Source organism: Myotis lucifugus, unplaced genomic scaffold (assembly GCF_000147115.1).
Source record: "Myotis lucifugus unplaced genomic scaffold, Myoluc2.0 scaffold_14, whole genome shotgun sequence".
Taxonomy (NCBI): domain Eukaryota; kingdom Metazoa; phylum Chordata; class Mammalia; order Chiroptera; family Vespertilionidae; genus Myotis; species Myotis lucifugus.
Genome location: NW_005871062.1, coordinates 8281355 through 8303769, shown reverse-complemented (window position 1 = coordinate 8303769; position 22415 = coordinate 8281355). Strand labels below are relative to the sequence as shown.

The window sequence follows — 22415 nt, the reverse complement described above, 5'->3', positions numbered from 1 at the left end:
GAAAATTACATTATCACTTAGCCATCATGAGTCAAACATGGCTCCAAAATATGCAATGGAACCCAAACAGTTGTCACAGCTTTCTGAGCACTCTCTAAATTATAGTTTTCATATCATTAAAAGAAAGTAAATACTTGGGAATCTGGCCTTTTCATTGACCCAGTTCACTAAGTCTTTACTGACAGTTGACTGGGTCCCTTGTATTTCAGTGTTTAATTATGAGGGACTTACTTTAGTCAGTAACATTCCCTGCTTTTAATAGACAACCCAACTTCCCTTTATGCAAGACGCTTGTTCTACTCAATTATGTTCATAGCCAGCGATCAGGGTGGGAGCAGCCCAAGATAGAGCTGGGCTGAAAGGACTGTGGGACTCCAAGAGGCCAGTGCAAGGAGCGGCTGGACCCACTGAGGACTGGTCTGGCTGCACCACATGCCTGCCACCCGCCTCAGGGGGCTGAAAGGACTGGGGGACTTTGATGGGACTGAGGGGACTCGGCGCCACCATCTTGTGGCTATGGGTGCCTCCATCTTTGTGACAGCGTGACGGTCAATTTGTGTATTCCCTCTTTATTAGATAGGATGTGTAGGAGTGTGTGTGTGTGTGTGTGTGTGTGTGTGTGTGTGTGTGTGTTGAGGGATGTGAGAGTCATAAAGTGCTCCATATTTATTCAGTCATGACTTTTGCCTGGTACTAAGAGTTTATATTTTTGAGTACCTGCAATATGCCAGGCAGTATTCTAAGTTCCTCATAACACAGTGAATAATGTTTAAACTGCCCTTTAACTATTTAATTCAACATTGTTTCAGGTGGTGTCTGGATGGAACTATGAAGTTACTTACTTAATTCAGCAAACTAATTGTTCCAAGGAGAATTTTACATTCTTAACCCAAGACTGCAAGGCCCTTTTCAGTGGTGTAAGTACGCAAAAAATGATCATAAAGTTATTAGCATTTGGTGTCCAGTATTTACAGGTGTGGAAATACTCAGATACATAGGAAGACTTGGTCACTAAGATTTTAGATGACATGCATGAATTCGCAGCCACATTCTCCAAGTCACTAGTTAAGCTGCCTTACCTACCTGGTCACAAGATCTGTACATCTGGCAATAAGCATTTATAGATATAACCGGGGCTTGAGATAAAATTATGCCCCGTCAAGTTTGTCTTTTCATGTCTTCACACTTTCCTGTCTCCCTTTCTTCCCCACCTGCTTAAGGTCCTTCCCGGTGCTCCTGAGCTTTGCACAGGACACTCCTTAACTTCCAACTTGCTTTTGCTTATTTTCTCCCTTTCCCTCCCCACCCCTTTCTTTATTTTTAACTAGAGGCCCGGTGCAAGAAATTTGTGTACTTGGGAGGGGGGTCCCTCACCCTGGCCTGTGACCTCTTGCAGTCCAGGAGCCCTGGAGGGATGTCCGACTGGCGGCTTAATGGGCCTAAGCCATCAGTCGGACATCCTTAGCATTGCCACAGAGGCAGGAGAGGCTCCCACCAATGCCAGTGTGCTTGCCAGCCATGAGCCTGTGGGAGTGATCTGACCACCAGGGGGCAGCTCCTGCATTGGGTGTCTGCCCCCTGGTGGTCAGCACACATCATAGTGACCAGTCAATCCACCATTCAGTCATTTACATATTAGCCTTTTATTATGTAGGATACACTGTAGATGAGGCCCCCTAGAAACATAAGAAATGCAAAAAATTCACCGTTAACTCATTCTCAAATTGCCCCCACCTAAAATGAGATTGCCTTCCCCCACCCCGTGGGACGTGTGCTGCACCTTAGGAACCACTGGGCTTGATACTTTTCCTCTCTGAGCTTCATTTCTGAATACATACACATATACCATGGGAATTGTAATCTCCACCTATCTCACTGGGTTGTCATGAGGAGGTTCTGAGATAATAAACCTAAAAATGTTTCATCAAGTAAGTGATGTCTAAATGGGAAGGGATTGTTATTTTTAAGCCCACGGATACCCTCGCAGGTAGCAGGTGCTGATTAGGGGAGGAGGGCATGATTGTTTCCTGAGACTGTAGCTATGGAAGCTTTGCAGATGGTTCCACAGGCCTCGGAGGGGCGGGCTCTGGCCAGCAGTCCTGTAGTGGTGGTCTTCCCTGGAGGCGCTGGTGTGGGGCAGGGAGTTAGGGGGGCACTAGGGGGGTGGTGAGGCTGAAGGGGGAGTAACTGTCAAACCTTCCCACTTGGCGCCATTCTTTAAATTGTATGTGGCTGTTTTGCAGCTGTACTTGCTCAGGGCTGAGCTCCAATCAACTGGAAACAGGGGCGGGGGCGGGGGGCGCGGGGGGGGGGGGCTAAGGCAAAACCCGGGGGGCTAGGAGGGGGGTTCAATTTACTTCCTCTGCTAAAAAAAGCGCCCGTTTGGGGGGGGGGGTCTGAACCTCGGGGAGACGCCAAACACGAGTCCCACTGGTCTGGAGTTTAAGGAAGAGAAGCTATCCCGGCCCCTGAGGAGTGGTGTGGTGTGATGGGCCACGGGCCCTGGGGTGCTGATGGGTGGTCGCCATCATGCTATTGTTGTGGGCCGCCCTGAAGGGGTGACGGGGAAGAGATCAGGAGTCAGAGGTGCGAGCTGCAACTACCCCTGAGGCTGGGTCTTCTCCCCGTCTGGTCAGCCTTCCTGTCCCCCCGGGGATGCAGGGGCTGGGGTAGGGTGTCCGTGCAGGGGGATTGGAAGAGCTCCCTATGGCCGCTTCCTCTTCCTTGTTTGCAGTTGGTGCTCCTGTCAGGCAGTCTCCTCAGAACCCAGGGAATTGCAGTTGGTGCTCCTGTCAGGCACTCTCCTCAGAACCCAGGGAACTTGGCTCCAGCCGCCCACCCCCTGCTGAGCATGCATCAATATGCAAATTGGTCATTATGGGGACACCCTCATGGACAAATTAGCATATTACCTCTTTATATGTATAGATAACGCATCCTGAGCCCCCACCACTTTATCAGAGCCAAAATTATGCTACAAGAGAGTATCACAAGGTGGCAGTAGTTAGTGCAGGTGCAGATGCCTAAAGCACAATGACCATCCCAGGGATATTTGTATTGTAGCAGAAAACTACTGTAAGCAAGGGATTGCTTCAAGCCCTTTAGTCTGTTATTCTACTTCTACAATTTTATTATGTAGGAAGACAATGAGGAGCCCAGACAGTAAGATTATTGTTAGTATTATTATTATTAATATGCGTTATTTTTATCAGCATTATTATTAATATGTTGGAAATGTTTTCAACATTAGGGAATGTTTAAATAAGTTACAGTATGTCCACACAGTAGAATATATGCAGCCATTAAAAGTATGTTTACAGATTTTTAGTGACTTAATAAAATGGTTATAATATGGTAAGTTAAAATATATATAAAATTATAGATACATATTCATTTAAATATATAAAATAAATGTAAATATCAAAAGTGATGGAGGGGCCCTGGCTGGTTTGGTTCAGTGGATAGAGCATCGGACTGAGGAGCAAAGGGGCCCAGGTTCATTTTTGATCAAGGGCACGTTACTGGGTTGCAAGCTCCTCTCTGGCTTGAGCCAGGCCCTCGTCAGGGCTCATGCAAGGGGCAACCTATGGATGTGTTCCTCTCATATCGATGTTTCTCTCTGTCTTTCCCTTTCTCTGCACTCTCTCTAAAGTCAATGGGAAAATATATTCAGGTGAGGATTAACAACAACAACAAAAGTGATGGAGGGGAGCATTTGAGATCTTGATCCCTGTCATATGTTGTCAGTTTGCCTCAAGCAAACTCATAAAAAAATATTAAGTGATGAAAAAAATATGCAAAAATATAAAACATAGTTAACTTTCAGTTGGAATTATGGGTGCTTTTTTTGATTCTTTATACTTTTTGATACTCTTTAGTACTTGCCAATGTTTCTAATCAAGCATCTATTTATTTTATAATTGGGAGAAAAGTTAAAAGGATACTATTAAGAGAGTGAAAAGACACCCCGGAAAATGGGAGAAATTATTTGCATCATATATCTGATAAGAATTAAATATGCAATATATAAATAACTCCTATAATACAACAACAAAAAGATAATCAACCTAATTTTCAAATGAGCAAAGAACTTTAAAATAAACATTTCTCTAAAGAAGATATACAAACAGTCATTAAACACATGAAAAGATGCTCAATATAATTAGCTAACCTTAGAATAAGTTTGTAAGAAAAACTTACGTTGTCATATAGATTGGAATTACATTATATTTCTAAATTAATTAAAGAAGCCCTGGCCAGTTTGTCTCAGTGGATAGAGCATTGGACTGCAGACTGACGGGTTTGGGGTTCGATTCTGGTCAAGGGCATATGCTCAGGTTGTGGGCTCCATCCCCAGTAGGGGATGTGCAGGAGGCAGCCAATTCAATGAGTCTCTCTCATCATTGGTGTTTCTATCTCTCTCTCCCTCTCCCTTCCTCTCTGAAATCAATAAAAATATATTTAAATTAATTTAAGAAGAATTTATGTATGTACTACATTTTCTCTTTTCAGTTAAGAACTTGGCATACATCTATACTTAGTCAAGTTTTATTTTAAACTTCTAAAAGTTGTGTGATTTTATTTATATATCCAGAACATTGCTCACTGAAGTTATTTCTAGGTTTTGTAGGGGTGTTTTTTTGTTTGTTTATTTTTGATTATTGCTCTGAAGAAATTTTGCTTTTCATTTTCATTTATTCTTTTTAATATTATTTTTATATGAATGTATCAATTTAGATATATTTACATTATATTCAGAGAGTGAGCTCTGATTAACTCTAAAACCTTTGCATTCATTCTTTTGATTATTCTAGGTATAAAATAAGATATTATTCTATCTCCTCTTTTCCAATGTTTATGTTTTGTTCTGTGTCTCAGTGAATTGACCAAACATCCAGAGATATTCCGCACACATTTATGTTTCATTCCTGATTTTATTGTGAAAACCTCTACAATTTTATTATTTATAATATTTTCTATGGGTTCCAGGTAGGCATTCTTGTCATATTAAAGAAGCATCCTTGCATTCCTGCTTTTAAAGAAGTTTTTTTGTTTGTTTGTTTTTAAATAAGAAATTGGTGTTAACAGACTCATAGATACAGAGAACAGACTGACAGCTGTCAGAGGGGAGACAAGTTGTGGGGTTAGGTGAGAAAGATGAAAGAATTAAGCAAAAAAACAAAACCCCAAAAACTCACAGACACTGATTACCAGAGAGAAATGGGATGGGGGAAAGTAGAAGATAAAGGGGGGATAAGTGATGACAGAAGGAGACTTGACTTTGGGTAGTAAACACTCAATACAATATACAGGTGATGTATTATAGAATTGTACACTTGAAACCTATATAATTAACCAATGTCACCCCAACAAATATTTTTAATTTAAGAAAAAAGAGAAATTTGCGTTAGAATTTAGCAAATGCTTTAAATATGTATTGAAACATCATTTCTAATTTAATCTGTTATGTTGTTTTGACAACTTTCCTAATAGTTACCTCTAGGTTCATAAATTCTCTTTGCTTAGTGTTAATTATTCTTTAAATATGCATTTGGATTTTATTTTTAGTTTAAGAACTCTACATCTTTATTCCTAAGTGAAAGTGGTTTCACAATTTTCTGGGTGTGGTTGTGTGTGCATTCTATTTTTTCAGGTTTTGGTATCCAGATTATAGTCTTCTAGAATGAGTCAGGTATGTGTTACATGCAGTTGAGTCAGCTCTGACTCCTGGTGACCCTATGAATGAGTGATGGCCACACTGTCTTGACCTCAACAGCTCTGCTGAGCACCTATAGACTCATTTCTATGGCTTCTTTTATGGAGTCAGTCCATGTCATATTTGGTCTTCCACTTTCCCTGCTGCCTTCTATTTTTTAGTTAGGTGGTTAGCCACTATTTTTTGACTTGGGTAGTTTGCGACTATTTTCTATATTCAGAAACAGTTTACATTGGAAGGAACTAAATATTTCTTCAATTATAAAAATTATTCATCTATAAAACATCTATGTTGTCTGGAGGTGAGAAATGGAATGGAATTTGAGAGTATTGATAGCATTCTGTTCTTCAGTTATTGATCCATTCAAATTTGTTCTTATGTTTAAGTCAGCGTTGGTTATTTATAGTTTTCCAGAAAAGTATTCATTTCTTTGGGATTTAAAGTAACATACACTTGTTCATAATTATTCTCTTATATTTTTAGCTTCTTTGTTCCTTTGCTATAATGCCTTTTTTTTTTTTTGCATTTGATTTTTTCCTTATCCCAAGAATGAGCATTTGGATTCATTTACTAATGCTAATGCTTTCTGTTTTCTAGTTCAATCATTTTGCTTTATTGTTTTCTCCTTTTTTGTTTTGCTTAAGGCTATTTATTATTCTTTTTCTTTTTCTAACTTCCTGATATAAACACCTCGGTTTGAGGTTGTTTTGTTTGTTTCTTGCCTCTCTCTGTTTAAATTACGAAAGCCATGAGTTTAATTCCAACTGCTGCTCTGTCAACATTATATAAAGTTCGCAGTTTTCTTATTTTGTTTCTTATATTTTTCCTTATTCAAAGAAGACCCTGACTATTTAGGTAAATGTGTTTACATTTCCAAGTAGTTAGTTTCTTGTTTATTTGTTTAAATGTATTTTTAGGAATTCTTTTCTTTTGGTGCTGAGGTCAAAGGACATGCCAGTATTGTTTCATTTTAGAAATTTATTGAGCCTTTCGTGTAACCTAATGTAAAAGCACTTTAAAATATCTGTGCCATACTTATAAAAATATCATTTAAGTCATATGGATCATATGAAGATACCACCTAAATGCTTTTTTATTATTTTATTCATTTTCTATTATTTTATTTATTTTTAAATCCATTTGATCTATCTTAAATTTAAGGTTCTACATAAAATTCTCCACCACCATTATTTTAATCTATTTCTATACATATATATCTAATTTCTGCTTCATGTATTTTCACTCCATGCTTCTAGACAATATCTTTATAAAAACAAAATTATCTTCTTTACTACCATCATGAGTTTTTTTTGTTACCTTGACGTTTCTTTGTCCAATATTAATAATACTCTAGATCCTTTTTCTGTTCATATTTTCTTCATATAGTTTTTTAAAAATATATTTTATTGATTTTTTACAGAGAGGAAGGGAGAGGGATAGAGAGTTAGAAAAATCAATGAGAGAGAAATATCAATCAGCTGCCTCCTGCACACCCCCTACTAGGGATGTGCCTCCAACCAAGGTATATACCCTGGACCTGAATCAAACCTGGGACCTTTCAGTCTGCAGGCCGACGCTCTATCAACTGAGCCAAACCAATTAGGGCACTTCATATAGTTTTGATCATCCATTATGTTTAATCTACCTTTATCTTTTATATTACAAGATATTATCCTTGAAAATGTAATACATTAATTTTGTTTTTAACTTAATGCGGAAGTCATTGCCTTTCTCTTTTTAAAAATGTTTTTATTTATTTTTAGAAAGAGAGGATGGGAGAGTGATAGAGAGGTAGAAATATCAATGAGAGAGGAACATAATCAACTACCTCTTGCACACCCCACTCTGGGCATCCAGCCCACAACCCAGGCATGTGCCCTGACCAGGAATCTAAATGTGATCTTTTGGTTCCTGTGTTGATGCTCAACCACTGAGTCACATGGGCTGGTCTGGAATTCATTGTCCTTTAAAAAGAAATTTTACCCATTCAAATATTTTATTTGTTAAATATATTTTTATCGATTTCAGAGAGGAAGGGAAGGGGAAAAGAGAGAAACATCAATGAGTGAGAGAACCATTGATCAGCTGTCTCTTGCACACCCACACTAGGGATCAAGCATGCAACCTGGGCATATGCCCTGATTGGGAATCGAACCATGACCTCCTGGTTCATAGGTTGATGCTAAACCACTGGGCCATGCTGGCTGGGCTATATGATTATTATTTCTATACTAGGTATTCTTGTCATCTTATTTCATGTGTTTGTGTAAATACATTTATTGATGTTAATGCTAATACCTAATAGTTTCTTATTCTCTGTTTGGCAATGGAATTATGTTTTGTTTTGTTTTCTATGTGAAGTCAACATCCTATATTTAATGTTACTAGTTGTTTACTTTAAAAGTTCTTAAGAACGTTTTTAACTTATTTTCCTTTTAAAAACTAGGATACCGGTGAATGTACAGGTCTTGCATACGTGGATCCTCAGCTAAGAATTGCTTCCTTCTCACAGAAGTGTCAGATTTTACCAAGTATGCGATAATACATGTTTGTCCTCTAGTAGTACATGTTGATCCCAGACAACTGGCTAGGTGTTTTTATAGGAATTGTGCTTTAGGTCCCATGATATAATCAACAAACCTTACTGCTGTACCCCATTTCTGCTGTGCTGTGCTGTAGCTGATGCAGTTGGGACTGCTCTGCAAGTGGCCAGAGGAAATATGGTGACAGTAGGAAAGATTTTGTTCTTTGGGCAAAGCTGAACTTCAGATGCAATGTCAGCTGGTCTTCCTTGTGTATAAGATGTCACTACCTCAGGTGTTATAAATTGGGGAAGCTGTATCTCCTATTTAATAACTCAGAATAAAATCCTTTCAATTAAATACTTTTTCCCCTGCATATTATAATGTGGGGAAAGCGAGATAGTGCAAGTTTATGGTCAAGCCAGTGTTTTTTATACCAAGAGTTGGCTTTACTCATACTTGGAAGATATTTGCATACATTCCACAGTGAGAAGCATCATTGAAGCTCCCTGCTCACCAGAATCAGAGGATTTAAAATTTTCCCACTAGAGAATCATTCTGTTAAATTAAGCGTTGCTTCCTTACACTTTCTTTGAAAAATGCAATAACTCAGGAACAGTGCAGCACATTGATATTGAAAGTGTACTAACACCTTCTGATGGAAGTTTTCCCTAAATGCTCTTGACTTTGAGGAGAGGAAAAGAGGGCAGGCAGTAAGGTGAAGGTCACACAGACAACCTCTACCCACTCACTATTGGCCTTTAGGCTGCACATGGCCCCATATAAATGAGTGCTGGACAATGTGCAGGAGAGGTCCTAGGCTAGACTGCTCCTTCAGTACACACACTAACTTAAAACCTGCTTCTTCTTTCAGGGAAGGATTCCATGACAGGTTTCTTTAGCTGCCCCGTAGAGATACCTGTTGACAGCTCAGATATGAAGGATGCTCTGAATCATTCCATTACAAAGCTTAATGCAGAGAATAATGCAACTTTCTACTTCAAGATTGACATTGTGCACAGAGCAACATTCCAGGTATGTAAATTAAGCTACAAAAATCATGATATTATAGTCTATGTACAAACTGCTTACTAATATTGCCACTGATCTTGGGTTGGGAAATAGTATACCTGGTAAAAGGAATTGAATGTCAAGTCTCAACCTCACTACATTCTTGCTATGTCATATTGCACAAGTCATTTAGAACATTCTATTTTCTGTCTGTAAATGACTCGGGTGAGACTCAAATAAGATTATATATGTCAAGCCTTGGCGAGGTAGCTCAGTTGGTTAGAGAATTGTCCTATATGCCAAGGTTGCAGGTTCGATCCCCGGTCAGGGCACATACAAGGAGCTGCCAGTGAATGCATAAATAAATGGAACAAAAAAAGAGAGATAATATATGTCAGTACATTATCTTCTCAAACTTTAAAGTGTTATATAAATTCTAGCAAATTTATATAATTAGTAAAATGTAGGGCAAGGAAAAGCTACTCTCATTCTCTGCCTTTCTAGAGTGGTTTCTTGTTGTTGCATCACTTAGTGCCTTGGGATCAGCCACATGTCAGTCTATCATCACCCAGACTCTCTTCACTCTCACCTCCAGGTCACTTCCCCCCTGCCTAGGTGTCCTTTCAGCCCACAAATGTACATCTAGGGCTTCATCTTTCCTTCCATGCCCTGTCAATAGATAAGGAGCATCCTAGTCTGGGGGTCAGGAGACACAGTTCTACCAGAGCCTCAGCCCTCATGTCCTGGGTAACTCAGAGCTGTCATTCAGACTCACTCAGTCTTGTGCCCCATCTGTAAAATGAGTGGCTGGGTGAGAAGAGCCCAAATTTCTTCCAACTCTAACACCATCTGAATAATCTATTCATGGGCAGATTCTTATTATAAACCTCAAAACTGGCCTCCCTAAATGTGAACAAAATAGCACCAACAAAATTAATCAAAATAGAACCAAACTGTTTCAGCAAACCAACATAATCTGATGGTGGGGAGGGGTACTTCATTTATAACAATTCACACTTTTGGCTCAGTAATTGAATTTCTAGAAATTTAAAATAGAGTCTTATAGACAATGATACTCATTGCAGCTTTAACTATAAAAGACAACATGGTAAACTGTCAAAACTGATCAATAATATAGAAATGATCAAATAATGTGCGGCATATCCTTAAAATAGAGTATCAAGAAGCAATTTTAAAATATCTTTGTGAGGAGTTCTTGATGTGAAAAATGCCTTGTGTTAAAATATGCAGTGGGGAAAAAAGAGACCATAAAATTGACTATACATTCTGTTGTCAGGTGTGTTATAAAAAGTACAGTAAATAATACTGAAAGGAAACAAATGCCTCCAACTATTCACAGTGGTGGTTTTAGGTGATGGCACAATGGGCTGTTTATTGTCATCTTCTAATTTCCTGTATTAGTTTCACTACTGCAGGGGAAACCTAACCAAATGGTATTAAAGTAAGTCAAAACTGACACTTTGCTCTCTCTCCTACTCAGGCACTTATTCCTGCCCCTGACACCACAACCTTTCTCCCTCATTTCACAGGCACATGACCCATGTTAGGGGTGTACTCACATGGTACACCAATCATTGTATTCTTTTTTAAATTTAAATTCTTTATAGTCTAAAGTAGTACATATGTCTCCTTTTCCCCCCATTGACCTCTCCCCGGCCACTCCCACCCCCAGCACATGCCCTCACCCCCCTAGTTTCTGTGTCCATGGGTTATGCTTAAAGGCATGCATACAAGTCCCTTGGTTGCTCTCTTACCCACCCACATCCCCCAATGTTATTGAGTTTGTCAGCTTTTCTTCTCACTTCATATTTCTGCTTTCTTGTGAATCTCCCTTATTCTTGATGCAGGAATACCCTCTGCTCCACCATATATTGCATATCAGAGGTTTGCTGTCAGGAGAGAACCACTCATTTTTTACATGACTATCTAGTCTCCATATACTTACAGTTCTCTGTAAGTTAATGAATCAACATACAAGCATGATGTATATTTGTTTATGCTAAGGATGCCCGGGGAATAACAGGTAGTGCTGTTAATTGAAGGGAACTGACATTCCTTCTCTTGCCAAGTCAATTTGAAATATGCTGAGAATCTCAAACTTACTTACAAAAGATGAATCTTTACTGGTTTCTACATTTAAAGAGAACAATTTGGCTGTTCTGACATGATTATTCAAGGAAGCCCTGCTAGAAGCAGCCGAGTTACTGGAAGTCTATTTACCATTTGATGAATTTGTCAAATGACCAATTTTTCCCAAAGATTAATTTTACAGATTTGGTCTTGCCTTGGCTTTGCATATTTAGTCCTATTTGGATGCATGTCCATTTCAAGATGGTTTCAGATGCCAGATATTTCTTAAATTCTCCAGTTGCACCTGTGAATGATGTGATTTCTGTCATTGGCCTTTTATTTTGCCCTGCCTCTGCCGCCGCTGTCCCCACTGTTGTCTATATTCCTCCCTGTCTTTGCTCAGATGAATATACTTCAAGGATCTTTGTGTGCACATGCAGGAATTTTTCTTTTAACAAAGTACTAGAAATGTCAAGGCATATGTATAGTATGTCTAAGACTTCTGATGCAAATTCCTAAATTGCCAAACTATTTGCAATTATGCCAATTTACATTCATAGCACCTGGCTATAGGACCTTGATCATCTTGCTTTGAGTTCTATTCCTACCAACAGTGACTGAGGCTGCGTGCTTCCCACACTTAACCAATACCAGGTATCACCACTGTTTTTATCTTTGCCAACATATGGAAGATTAAAAATGCTGTTGCATTGTTGTTGTTTTTTTAATCTTTGGTTATTAATGAAGATAGTCATTTGTTTCTGGCTTAATGACCATTTTAACTTCTTTTCTGAAATATTTGTTCATGTCTGTTGTTCATATTTTTCATGTTGGGCTTTACATGTGTAAGAATATTAATCTTATACCATATTTTCCCCAGGTTTTATTTTTTTACTTTGCTTGCTGTGATGTTTGAAAATTAGTTGTCCTTTCTGTCTGAACAAATTTAGACATGTTTTCTACCTCTGCTTTTCACCTAAAAACAGCCTTCTTCCTCTTGAGACCTGATGGGTACATATTTATATCTTTTGAGCTTATTTCTTTAATTTAAATTATTAATACATTTGGAATTTATTTTGGTATGTGGTTATCGCTACTGTAATAACAAAGGTTGAGCAGGATGGGTTTGAGCAGGGAAGACTTTTGATAAGAATGACACCTGATAATAATGGCAATATAGATGCCATCTCGAGGCTCACAAATGGAAGGTTTACATCTATTTAGTTCCTTCTTCTTGACCCTGAATAGAGTTGAGCCATCAGTTGTGGTTTGTGTCACATATTGTCCAGTTTCTTGGGCAACATTACTTTTATCAACATTATTGTTACGGAAAATTGGATTAAGATATATTCTGAAATGAGCAAGAAAACTTATGATCACCAAAATATAGACCCTATAACCCTCTTAGAACCTTCCTCCCCATTTACACCTACACCTGGAGTCTTAAAAGTTAAGTATCAAATTTTTCTTAAAAATATAACCATGTTTACCCAGCAGATCAATGCCAGAAAAAGTAGAGGGGGAGCTTAGCTCTTCCTATGACTTCGTTCTCCTGCTCTCTTCCTCCCGCCACACATTTTCCATGCTTTTAAAAAACACAGAAAAAGGGAAAACTGTTGTGGTTTGCTTTTTCAAACGAGATTCTACTATTACCGTGTGACTTCATTATTTTATTTCTTAATACACTTTTATTGATTTTAGAGAGAGAAAAAGAGTGAAGGAAAGAGAACCATCAATCCACTGTCTCCTTCATGCCCCGCCCCTCCCCACCTGGAATTAAACCCACAACTTGGGCATGTGCCCTGACTGAGAATCAAACTCAGGACCCTTTGGTGCCTGGGATGATACTCAATGAACTGAGCCACACTAACCAGGGCTGTAACTTCATTTATAAAAATAATAGTCATCTCTCCAGGTCAACGGATATATTCATGTATTCTTTTACACACACACACTTAGATCGTAGAATCAAGTATTGAATAACTTGGGCTAGAAATTCACCATATCAGCTAACTTTTTAACATAAAATTTAAAGTCATTTTTACCAAGTAGTTTTTTTTAAGTGTAAAGATATAAGATATGGCAATTTGAAATGACTTTTTAAAAGCCATATGTGCAATTTTATTGAAGTCAGTGTATTTTTAAAAAGCATAAGTTTAATTTTTTAAATAACTAAAGTGTGCCTCTTTTATATGAAAAATAAATTAATTGGGCCACAAAATATTCATTGTGGACATAGCACTGTATAAAGATTAAAACTGTTGCTGCAGTACTGGCCGGTGTGGCTCAGTTGGTTGAACAACGCCCTGAGCACCAAAAGTTTGTGGATTCAATTCCCAGTAAGGTCTCATGCCCAGGTTGTGAGCTGGATCCCCAGTAAGGGGCATGCAGGAGGCACCTGATCAATGTTTCTCTCTCTCCCTCTTCCTTCCTCTCCCTCTAAAAATCAATTTTAAAAAACTATTGATAGAGATTAAAATGGTTTCTTAATATAAAACAATTAAGAGAGGCAAACTACAAAATCCAAAGAATTTTTCTAATCACATGATTTAACCCACAATTTCTGTAGTGACACTAACTCAGTCTTTTTCTGATTCAGGACTTGGCATGACAATAAGGCATATTTAAAGAAAATGTTTAAGTTTTTCTTCCTACTCTTAGATTCTATTACAACTTGAGCACTTGAATGTTGTTGAATAATAAAACTCAGAAAAGTATAAAAATAAATATTGTAGCCTTGTTTCCTTTTAAACAAAAGGAAACAAGACCAACCAACAGCCAAATATTTTACACATGCATACAAACTAAAAGTTAATTGTCAAACATTTGTACTTTATTTGTATACCTTTCATTTGAGCAGTGTATAATTAAAATTTTAATATTCTCCCCTAAGATCCCTTAGGGTAAAAACATATCATTTATTATACAATATTAATGAAGGTTCTACTTTGTGTTAATTATTTTCCAGTTCGTGGCTGGATACTCATATGTTATTGAGTTCACAGCCAGGGAAACCACATGTTCCAAGCAAAGACATAAAGAGTTGACTGAAAGTTGTGAGATCAATAAACATGGAGTGAGTAGTCATACAATTCTATACTTATTCCCTGGATATCTACTTGATATTTTATTCCTGTTTAAGTATCTCATGAATAACACTGTTCTCTCTTTTGGCTTTTGTTTTCACGGATAGGAAATGCTAAGATGCACTGCTGATGTTTATGTGGTACCTTGGAAGAATACAATTGAGTCTACTGTCAAATGTCAATCAACAGGAAAGGTATGATTCTAATTAGTCAACCTGGGTAAATTTTGCTCATTCTGTAAAGTCCTATTTGTGTGTTGAAAGTAAACAATTATTTAAATGAATTGGGGGACTATCTTTTAGAATGGAGAGAACTCCCACATTTCTGTGCTGACCTCTCTTTTTATGTCTAGAAAGGAAAACAACAGTCAGTCCCCTAATCTCACCCTTTGTCAGTGTCCCATCCTTCAGGAGGCTCTCTCTTAATGAAGGGCAGCCCCTGCTGTGCAGAGCCAATACTAGCTCTGGGGCTTTAAGATGTGCCTGAGATGCTTCACTGGCATCTGCCTCCACCCAAGGGACTTGGGAGAAATACAGATCTCAGACCCCACTCCACATCGACTGAATCCAAATATGCATTTAAACATGGTCTCCAGGGTTTCATACACAAATTCAAGTGTGAGAAGCATTAGTTTGTATCATCTTTTCCAATTCTTAAGAGAACCTTGGAGATAAGTAAGACTTTTCCCATTGTCAAGGATGAGACACTAAAAATTACAAAGATGCTGAGATCCTGGAGTGGATAATAACATGATCAAGTGCTTGCTCTGTCCCAGGCACTGTACTGAGGACTTCACACATATTTTTCTCTTGACAACTCTCTGTGGCAGGTGCTGCTGTTATTCCTATTTTAGAGATGAGAAAAGTGGAGCTAGTGGTGCACGGATGCAAGTGTAGGTGAAATCAGAGTCATCCGTGTTCACATGATGCTAACAACTAGGCTCTGGCTTATTTGACTCCAAAGACCATGCTCTTTGCACCACTGACACTGCCTCCATCATCCTGTTCTCACCAGTAGTGAAATGTAGGTGGGAATCATCCAGATCTTCAATGCGAGTAGCCTCTTATCTTTTTTTTTCTGATTTAGACTTTTGCCTTGTATAGGTATATATGTAGTCTAACACAGACATTATACAAAGGCTGGTTTTCAAGCTTGTGAATATGTTCTAATGTGTTTCATCCCAACAAAGTAATTGTGGGCACATGCTGCATATATATTTAGTCCATAAAGCCATTTGGGGTCTTTTGGTATAAAAACTGCAATTGTGCTAATAAAATTAGTATCAATTAATAAATAATGTGCCATGGTATTATGTAGTTCAACCACCCAATTTTTCCAGATGAAGAAAAACCTCTATAGTTTAGAGGAGTATTATTAAGAAATATCCACAAATTATAAAATCAATCAAAAGAGGAAAAGATATTCATTTTCATCCTTTCTGCAATATTAACATAGCATTTAAAACCTGGCTAAAGACTTGCTGCATTGTAAACCAAGATAGCATTGCCAGGTCTCAGTCCCTTCTTTCTTCATTGAGAGTGTGGTTTCCACAGTAATGCATTAATCTTAATACTTCCTGGTTAGACCACATTGCTGAAAAGACGTCCAGGTCTTTCACCTTTCTGATCAGTACAAGTGGCGGAAACAAAAGAAGGAATAACTGTAAGTCCACCCCACACTTCCATCCCACCTCTTTAAGATGAAGATCAGGATTCAGAAAAAGAACAAGGATGGCTGGGGCCATGAAAAGCAAATGAAACATGGCCTTGGCCATGGTCATAAATGTGACCATGACCAAGGCCATGGGCACAAAAAGAAATGGTCTTGGCCATGGACATAAAAGGGAACATGGCCTAACCCATAGACATAAACATGAGCATGGTCATGGCCATGAAAAACATAAAAATAAAGGAAAACAGAATGGAAAGCACAATGGTTGGAGAACAAGTTCTTTTGAAGATAAGACTACATCTGCACAGACACCAGAGAAGACAGAAGGGCCGAAATCCTCCCCTCCCCAGCCCTGTCAGGTGTAGCAGTTGCCTTTCCTGAATTTCGGGACTTAGATCTCATTGCAGCTATGATGACTAATATACCGCCAACTCCCACAGAGAATGATGATTCTTGGATCCCTGAAATCCAGATAGAGCCCAATAGCCTTTCATTTAACCTGATAACTGATTTCCCAGAAACAACTTCCTGCAAGTGTCCTGGACGCCCCTGGAAGCCAGTTAATGGAATGAATCCAACTGTGGAAACAAAATATTTCATGATTTTGATCTCTCTGATGCTTTTTATTAATGTATGCAGCCATGGGTGTTTCTTTAACGCTTCATCATCCCCTTTCACCACTGTCCAAATACCCTGATATAATGCACCAAAGACCATGAAGCTTCAAAACAGCCTAGAGAGAAGTGGTGAGACTCCCAATGGGGACACCATCATTTCTATGGACAACACAAAACTGTGTGCCGATTTCTAAATCCTTTCTGAATCTTCCTAATGAGTTTTATTTTCTTTCTTTTTTTGTTGTTGGTTTTTTTTGTTTTGTTTGTTTGTTTATTTGTTTGGTGCATCACCCGGGAACTTCACGAGTTTTCTTAACTAGCACAGAAAATGGACAAACAAATGTGCCTTGTGGCCTACTGCAATTTGCTTTTCTAATAACAAATATGTACCTTAGAATGGATGTCATCGACTTTCATACATAGATTCTTGCCATTCTGAATAAACGGTGGCATCTGGTCCATGAACACATGTGAAAATAAGGAAAGTCAAGAGACTGAATGTGAACTTCTTAATAGGGCAAAAATAATAATAAAAGCTACCAGAGGTCAAAGAGGGACAACAAGAAAGACAGACTGGCCAAAGGGAGGACAGGCGGAAATAAACTAATTGACTTTCTGTTTCCAAACGGGCTAGTCATATCAAATAGTTACTCCCACTTCACAAAGCTATTCTGATAATTCTCTTTCTGAATCAGAGTGATTCTCAGAAGTCAGCAAATTCTATTTACTCATTAACTACTCTTTGCAACAAGGCTTTGAAATAGGAGTTTTCTGTTTGTGTATTTGTTGATGATGGTAGAATGAGCAATCCTTACTTTTCATCAGCTCTGAGTTTAATGATAACAATGGAAAGCAGGAGTAGTGATATAAAAGGAAATCTTTTTTATAATTGACAAGTAATATCATAAGATGTGATGGAAAATTTTTTCAGAAATTTTACGAGAAAATGCCTCTCTAGCCACACCTTATCATCGAATCATTTTTTGCTAGGGCATTGAAGAGCGCTGACTTTTACAAAAAAAGAACAATATGATGGTCTTTAATTGCTTCTAATATGAGGAAAGCATGCATTTCATAATTACTGCTGTGTTCTGGCTAGTGAAACAGGACAGGGCTTTAAACAGCTACAGTTGCTTATGGAGGCATGTGCCACTGCGACTTCAAGTTATTGGATGCATTTGAGCCTCTGAGTTTTTATTCCATTTCAAATATTATCTGTACTTTTCAATAAAGAACCAATGATGTCAGGAACAAGTCTCATCTTGTCAACTGGTTGCTTCACTCTTCTCTTGTTGAATGATAACACCATATTAACAGAATTTTACTATACTTACAGAAGCAACTAAGACCCTGCGTGTACAAGGGCCGACCTCGGCAGGCAGGGGCACAGCCAACATCTAAGAGTGAGGCCTCTTGACCAGTGGGCAAAATCTCCATGCCTGGCACAATAACCCCAGCAACCTGTCAGCAGCCCTGAATGGAAGAGCAAGAAGATGGGATAGAATGGCAATGGAGAAGAATGCCATTTTATCATCCTGTTTCTGTCTGAAATAAAGTTTGATCTTAATGTTCTCACTCCTGGTTCATTCACAGTAGTCTGCTTTCAGCCATACCCATCCTACAGCAAAGTCCAGTTGATCAGAGAGCACGCTCCACCACGGAGACTCATAGTGCAACTCTGGAACAGTCAGGGATCCCTTAAGTGAGCCTTCCCTACCACCAGGACCTCAACGTGGGCTCTAAATCAAGGGTTTGGGGGTAATGTTTCCATCAACAATCTAAGGAATCTCTCTACCTTCCCTTCTTCCTCTCTCTCCTCCCCCCCCCTCGTGATTTTCAGCCCAAAGTTAAGAGTATTTTCTCTTGTTTTGTTATTTTTTTTAAAAGATCTAGATAATTACCAAAAAAGAAAACAAAACAATTCTTTGTTAATAGGATGCCTACCAACTTTTCACTAGCAAAAAACATCAAGCATCAAAAAAGTTTAAAGAAAATTTAAAATTACCCTTTTGGTTCAAATAATTTTTAAAAAGTTGAAATCTAATAGAATAAAAATGATAAGAGATTTTTAATTTTCTGAAATAGGTATTTACTGAGGGCTTATTGGAGCCATTTACCATGTTGGACAGTTTCTGTTTGGAGTGTTACTTAGTCCTCACAACAACTCTGAAGTCCCCATGACCACCTTGCATTTACAATGAGGAAACTAGCTCCCAGTGCCCTGCACAGGGTCACATAATTACTACACGACAGAGCTGGCATTCATACTCAGACCTTTTGAACTTCATTACACCGAGTTACCATGAGGTATTATTATCAATGTCGGCATTACAAAAACACATTTCTGAATCTGAGATGATCATTATCTCAATACAAAAAAACCCTTATTAAATATCTTATTATGTCTGATGCTGTTCTGAGTACTGGTCAGGGTAAACTATGACAGAGTCAAGCACTGGCATTGGCTATTAGGCAGCCTGAATCCAAAAGCTGAAAATTTACTTAAGTTATCAACATCCCTGTGTCCTCATCTGAAATATCCTATTTAATAAAGGAGTAATATGCAAATTGCTCATCACTCCAACACACAAGATGGCTGCCCCCATATGGCCAAAGATGGCTGCCACAAGATGGCCAGTAGGGGAGGCGAGTTGGAGGCAACCAGGCTGGCAGGGGAGGGCAGTTAGGGGTGAGCAAACCTGCAGGGGAGGGCAGTTATGTGTAGCCAGGCCTACAGGGAAGGGCAGTTGGGGGGCAATCGGGCCAGCAGGGGAGCAGTTAGGCATTAATCAGGCTGGCAGGGGAGTGGTTAGGGAGTGATCAGGCTGACAGGCAGAAGCAGTTAGGGGCAATCAGGCAGACAGGCAGGCGAGCAGTTGGGAGCCAGCAGTCCAGGATTGTGAGAGGGATGTCCCAGATTGGAGAGGTTGCAGGCTTGGCTGAGGGACACAACTCCCCAATCCCCACCCCCCCCTCATCCCACCCGCATGAATTTTGCGCACCAGGCCTCTAGTTAGGTAAATAATATGCTCACATTTTATGTGTCTGGTGAGAATTAAAAGAGTCAATTCCTTTAACTGATAATGCTTAGCACATGGCAACCATTTAGTAAAGGGTAGCTATTATTGCATTACTGGAACACAACTGTGTTACTTTTTGAATTTAACTCTGGGGGAAAATATTTTGTCAGACAATTAGATGTGTTTAACAGAGCATATATCCCTTTTGCCTTTGTAGCCATACACATCTTTCTAAGGTTATAATCAGCTCATATCAAGTGGCCAGTAACAGCTACTCCATCATTTTCAATTCCACAGTTCCCAACCTGGCTGCACATTAGAATAACTGAGGGAGCTCTAGACCATGGGAAGCCAAATCTCTGTGAGTTGTTCTGAGTATCAGTATTTTTCAAAAGTTCTCCATTGATGCTAATGCATCTAAAGTTGAGAACAATTGATTTAGGCCTACTGTGTTTCCATTTAATCCAGGTTTACAATGTTCCTCTTTATTGACTTTCAAATCTTTTTTAAATAGGAAGGTTATAAGATTCACAGGGCATGAATGGATGGATGGATGGATGGATGGACAGATGGACAGACAGTTAACCAAGCATTATATTCACTAGGTTTGTTGCAACAAAAATGAAGAGTACAAGATGGGTATGAATGGCCCTAACCGGTTTGGCTCAGTGGATAGAGCGTCGGCCTTCGGACTCAAGGGTCCCAGGTTCGATTCCGGTCAAGGGCATGTACCTTGGTTGCGGGCACATCCCCAGTGGGGAGTGTGCAAGAGTCAGCTGATCGATGTTTCTCTCTCATCGATGTTTCTAACTCTCTATCCCTCTCCCTTCCTCTCTGTAAAAAATCAATAAAATATATTTTTTAAAAAAAGATGAGTATGAATGACCTTTCAAAGACTTATAAACAAATTATTTACTGAATCTGACAAGTGAAGGACAGGAATAAGTCAAAGATGACAAAAGTTTTCCAATCTAGGTGCCTAAGGGAATAATAATGCCATTAATACAAACAAGAAAACTGGAAGCTGATCTGTGCTTCCTCGTAACTCTAAAAACCAGACTGACCCCAAATGCACATAATTTAAGGGATTTCAACAACTGACTGAGCATATGAAATCATTATGGATGTAAAACACTACTAGGACCCACCTCAAATTATTTCATTTACTGCAATATCTGTGGCACCTGCCATATTAACAGGGAAGTACCATTAGATACTCATGGACTAAGCTTGTGAAAAACAAGTGAGAAAACTACAATTGCAGGACTCCTATCAAAAAGAACAGAAAGGGGAGAAATTATTTTCTGAAAGTAATCTTAACTTCTATTTGACTGATGAATTAGAAGCCTGAAACTAGCAAAAGATCTTTATTCTGGCAGCTTTTCTGTCTCCTATCTTCTCTATATGACATTTCTGAGTGTGAGGAAATACCACTATTATTAAAACCGGATAAATAGTAGTTCTAGGAAAAAATGAAAGTACCAGCTTTTTTACATAAGTAATATTAACCAACTGGGAGCTTTTGTCAAATTAGCTAAACAGGAATTGTCTCCCAGAAGCCCCTTTTCTGTATGGTTCTGGGTTAGCTTTGTTCAAAGGAGACATTTGTGTGTGAACAAGAAGATGGAATGAAGCAGAGCTATGACTCGCGGAAAGTCACACAGTGAGATGCAGTGAGTGAGGACTCAGGGGTAAGACTTCAGGCCTGGCCTCATCCTTCCTTATTTGGAGAGTAGCTCTCCCCCACCGCTGGCCATGTTGACCTAGAGCCACAGGAGGCGCTCTAGGGCAACAGCCTTCTGTGGGTTTCTTCACTAACTCCCCTCACAGTTCCTCTGGCAGCTGGATGTGCCTATCCAGATTTCAAAATCCATTCATGGGAGGGGAGTCCCTCAGCCCGGCCTGCACCCTCTTCAATCCTGGTCCCCTCAAGGGATGCCTGACTGCCAGATATCCCTTTAGCAATCCAGTACTGCTGGCTCCTAACTGCTCACCTGCCCACCTGCCTGATTGCCCCTAACCACTCTGCCTGCCTGCCTGATTGCCCCTAACTACCCTTACCTGCAGGCCTGATCATGCCTAACTGCTCACCTGCCGGTCTGATCACCCCTAACCACATCTGCCTCGTCCCCCACCACTGTGGCTTTGTCTGCAAGGAAGACTGCACAACTGGAAGATGTCTGGTTGATCCAGTCTAATTAGCATATTACCCATTTATTAGTATAGGTCAGAGGCCCGATGCATGAAAATTTGTGCAAGAATAGGCCTTACTTCCCCCAGCTGCTGGCACCAGCTTCCCTCCTGCATCCGGGACCCAGGCTGGCTTCCCTCAGACCCTGGCTTCATCAGGAAGAACGTCCAGAAGGATTTCTGGTCTAATTTGCATATTACCCTTTTATTATTATTACTAGAGGCCCGGTGCACAAAAATTTGTGCACTGGGGGGGGGGTCCCCCAGCCCGGCCTGTGCCCTCTCGCAGTCTGGGACCCCTCGGGTGATAACGACCTGCTGGCTTAGGCCTGCTTCCGGGTGGCAGAGGGCAGGCCCAATCCCTAGGTGCAGCCCCTGGTCAGGCTCAGAGCAGGGCCGATTGGGGAGTTGGGGTGCCGCCCCGTCATGCACAGAGCAGGGTGGATCGGGAGGTTGTGATGCCACCCCCAGTCCCCCTCAGGGTAGGGCCG

The 22415-nt window shown here is 39.6% G+C and overlaps 1 protein-coding gene across 1 annotated transcript in view; it reads left to right on the top strand.

The window, feature by feature from the left end:
* The window catches only part of LOC102442936 (kininogen-2-like), a 29232-nt gene extending 10943 nt beyond the window's left edge, over positions 1-18289 (top strand). The window contains exons 5-10 of the mRNA XM_014452241.2: positions 810-917; positions 8163-8247; positions 9113-9273; positions 14309-14416; positions 14534-14620; positions 18051-18289. Of these exons, the coding sequence (XP_014307727.1) occupies positions 810-917; positions 8163-8247; positions 9113-9273; positions 14309-14416; positions 14534-14620; positions 18051-18131 (630 nt within the window). The 3' untranslated portion in view covers positions 18132-18289. The remainder of the gene's footprint in view (positions 1-809; positions 918-8162; positions 8248-9112; positions 9274-14308; positions 14417-14533; positions 14621-18050) is intronic.
* The last annotated feature ends 4126 nt before the right edge of the window (positions 18290-22415 follow it).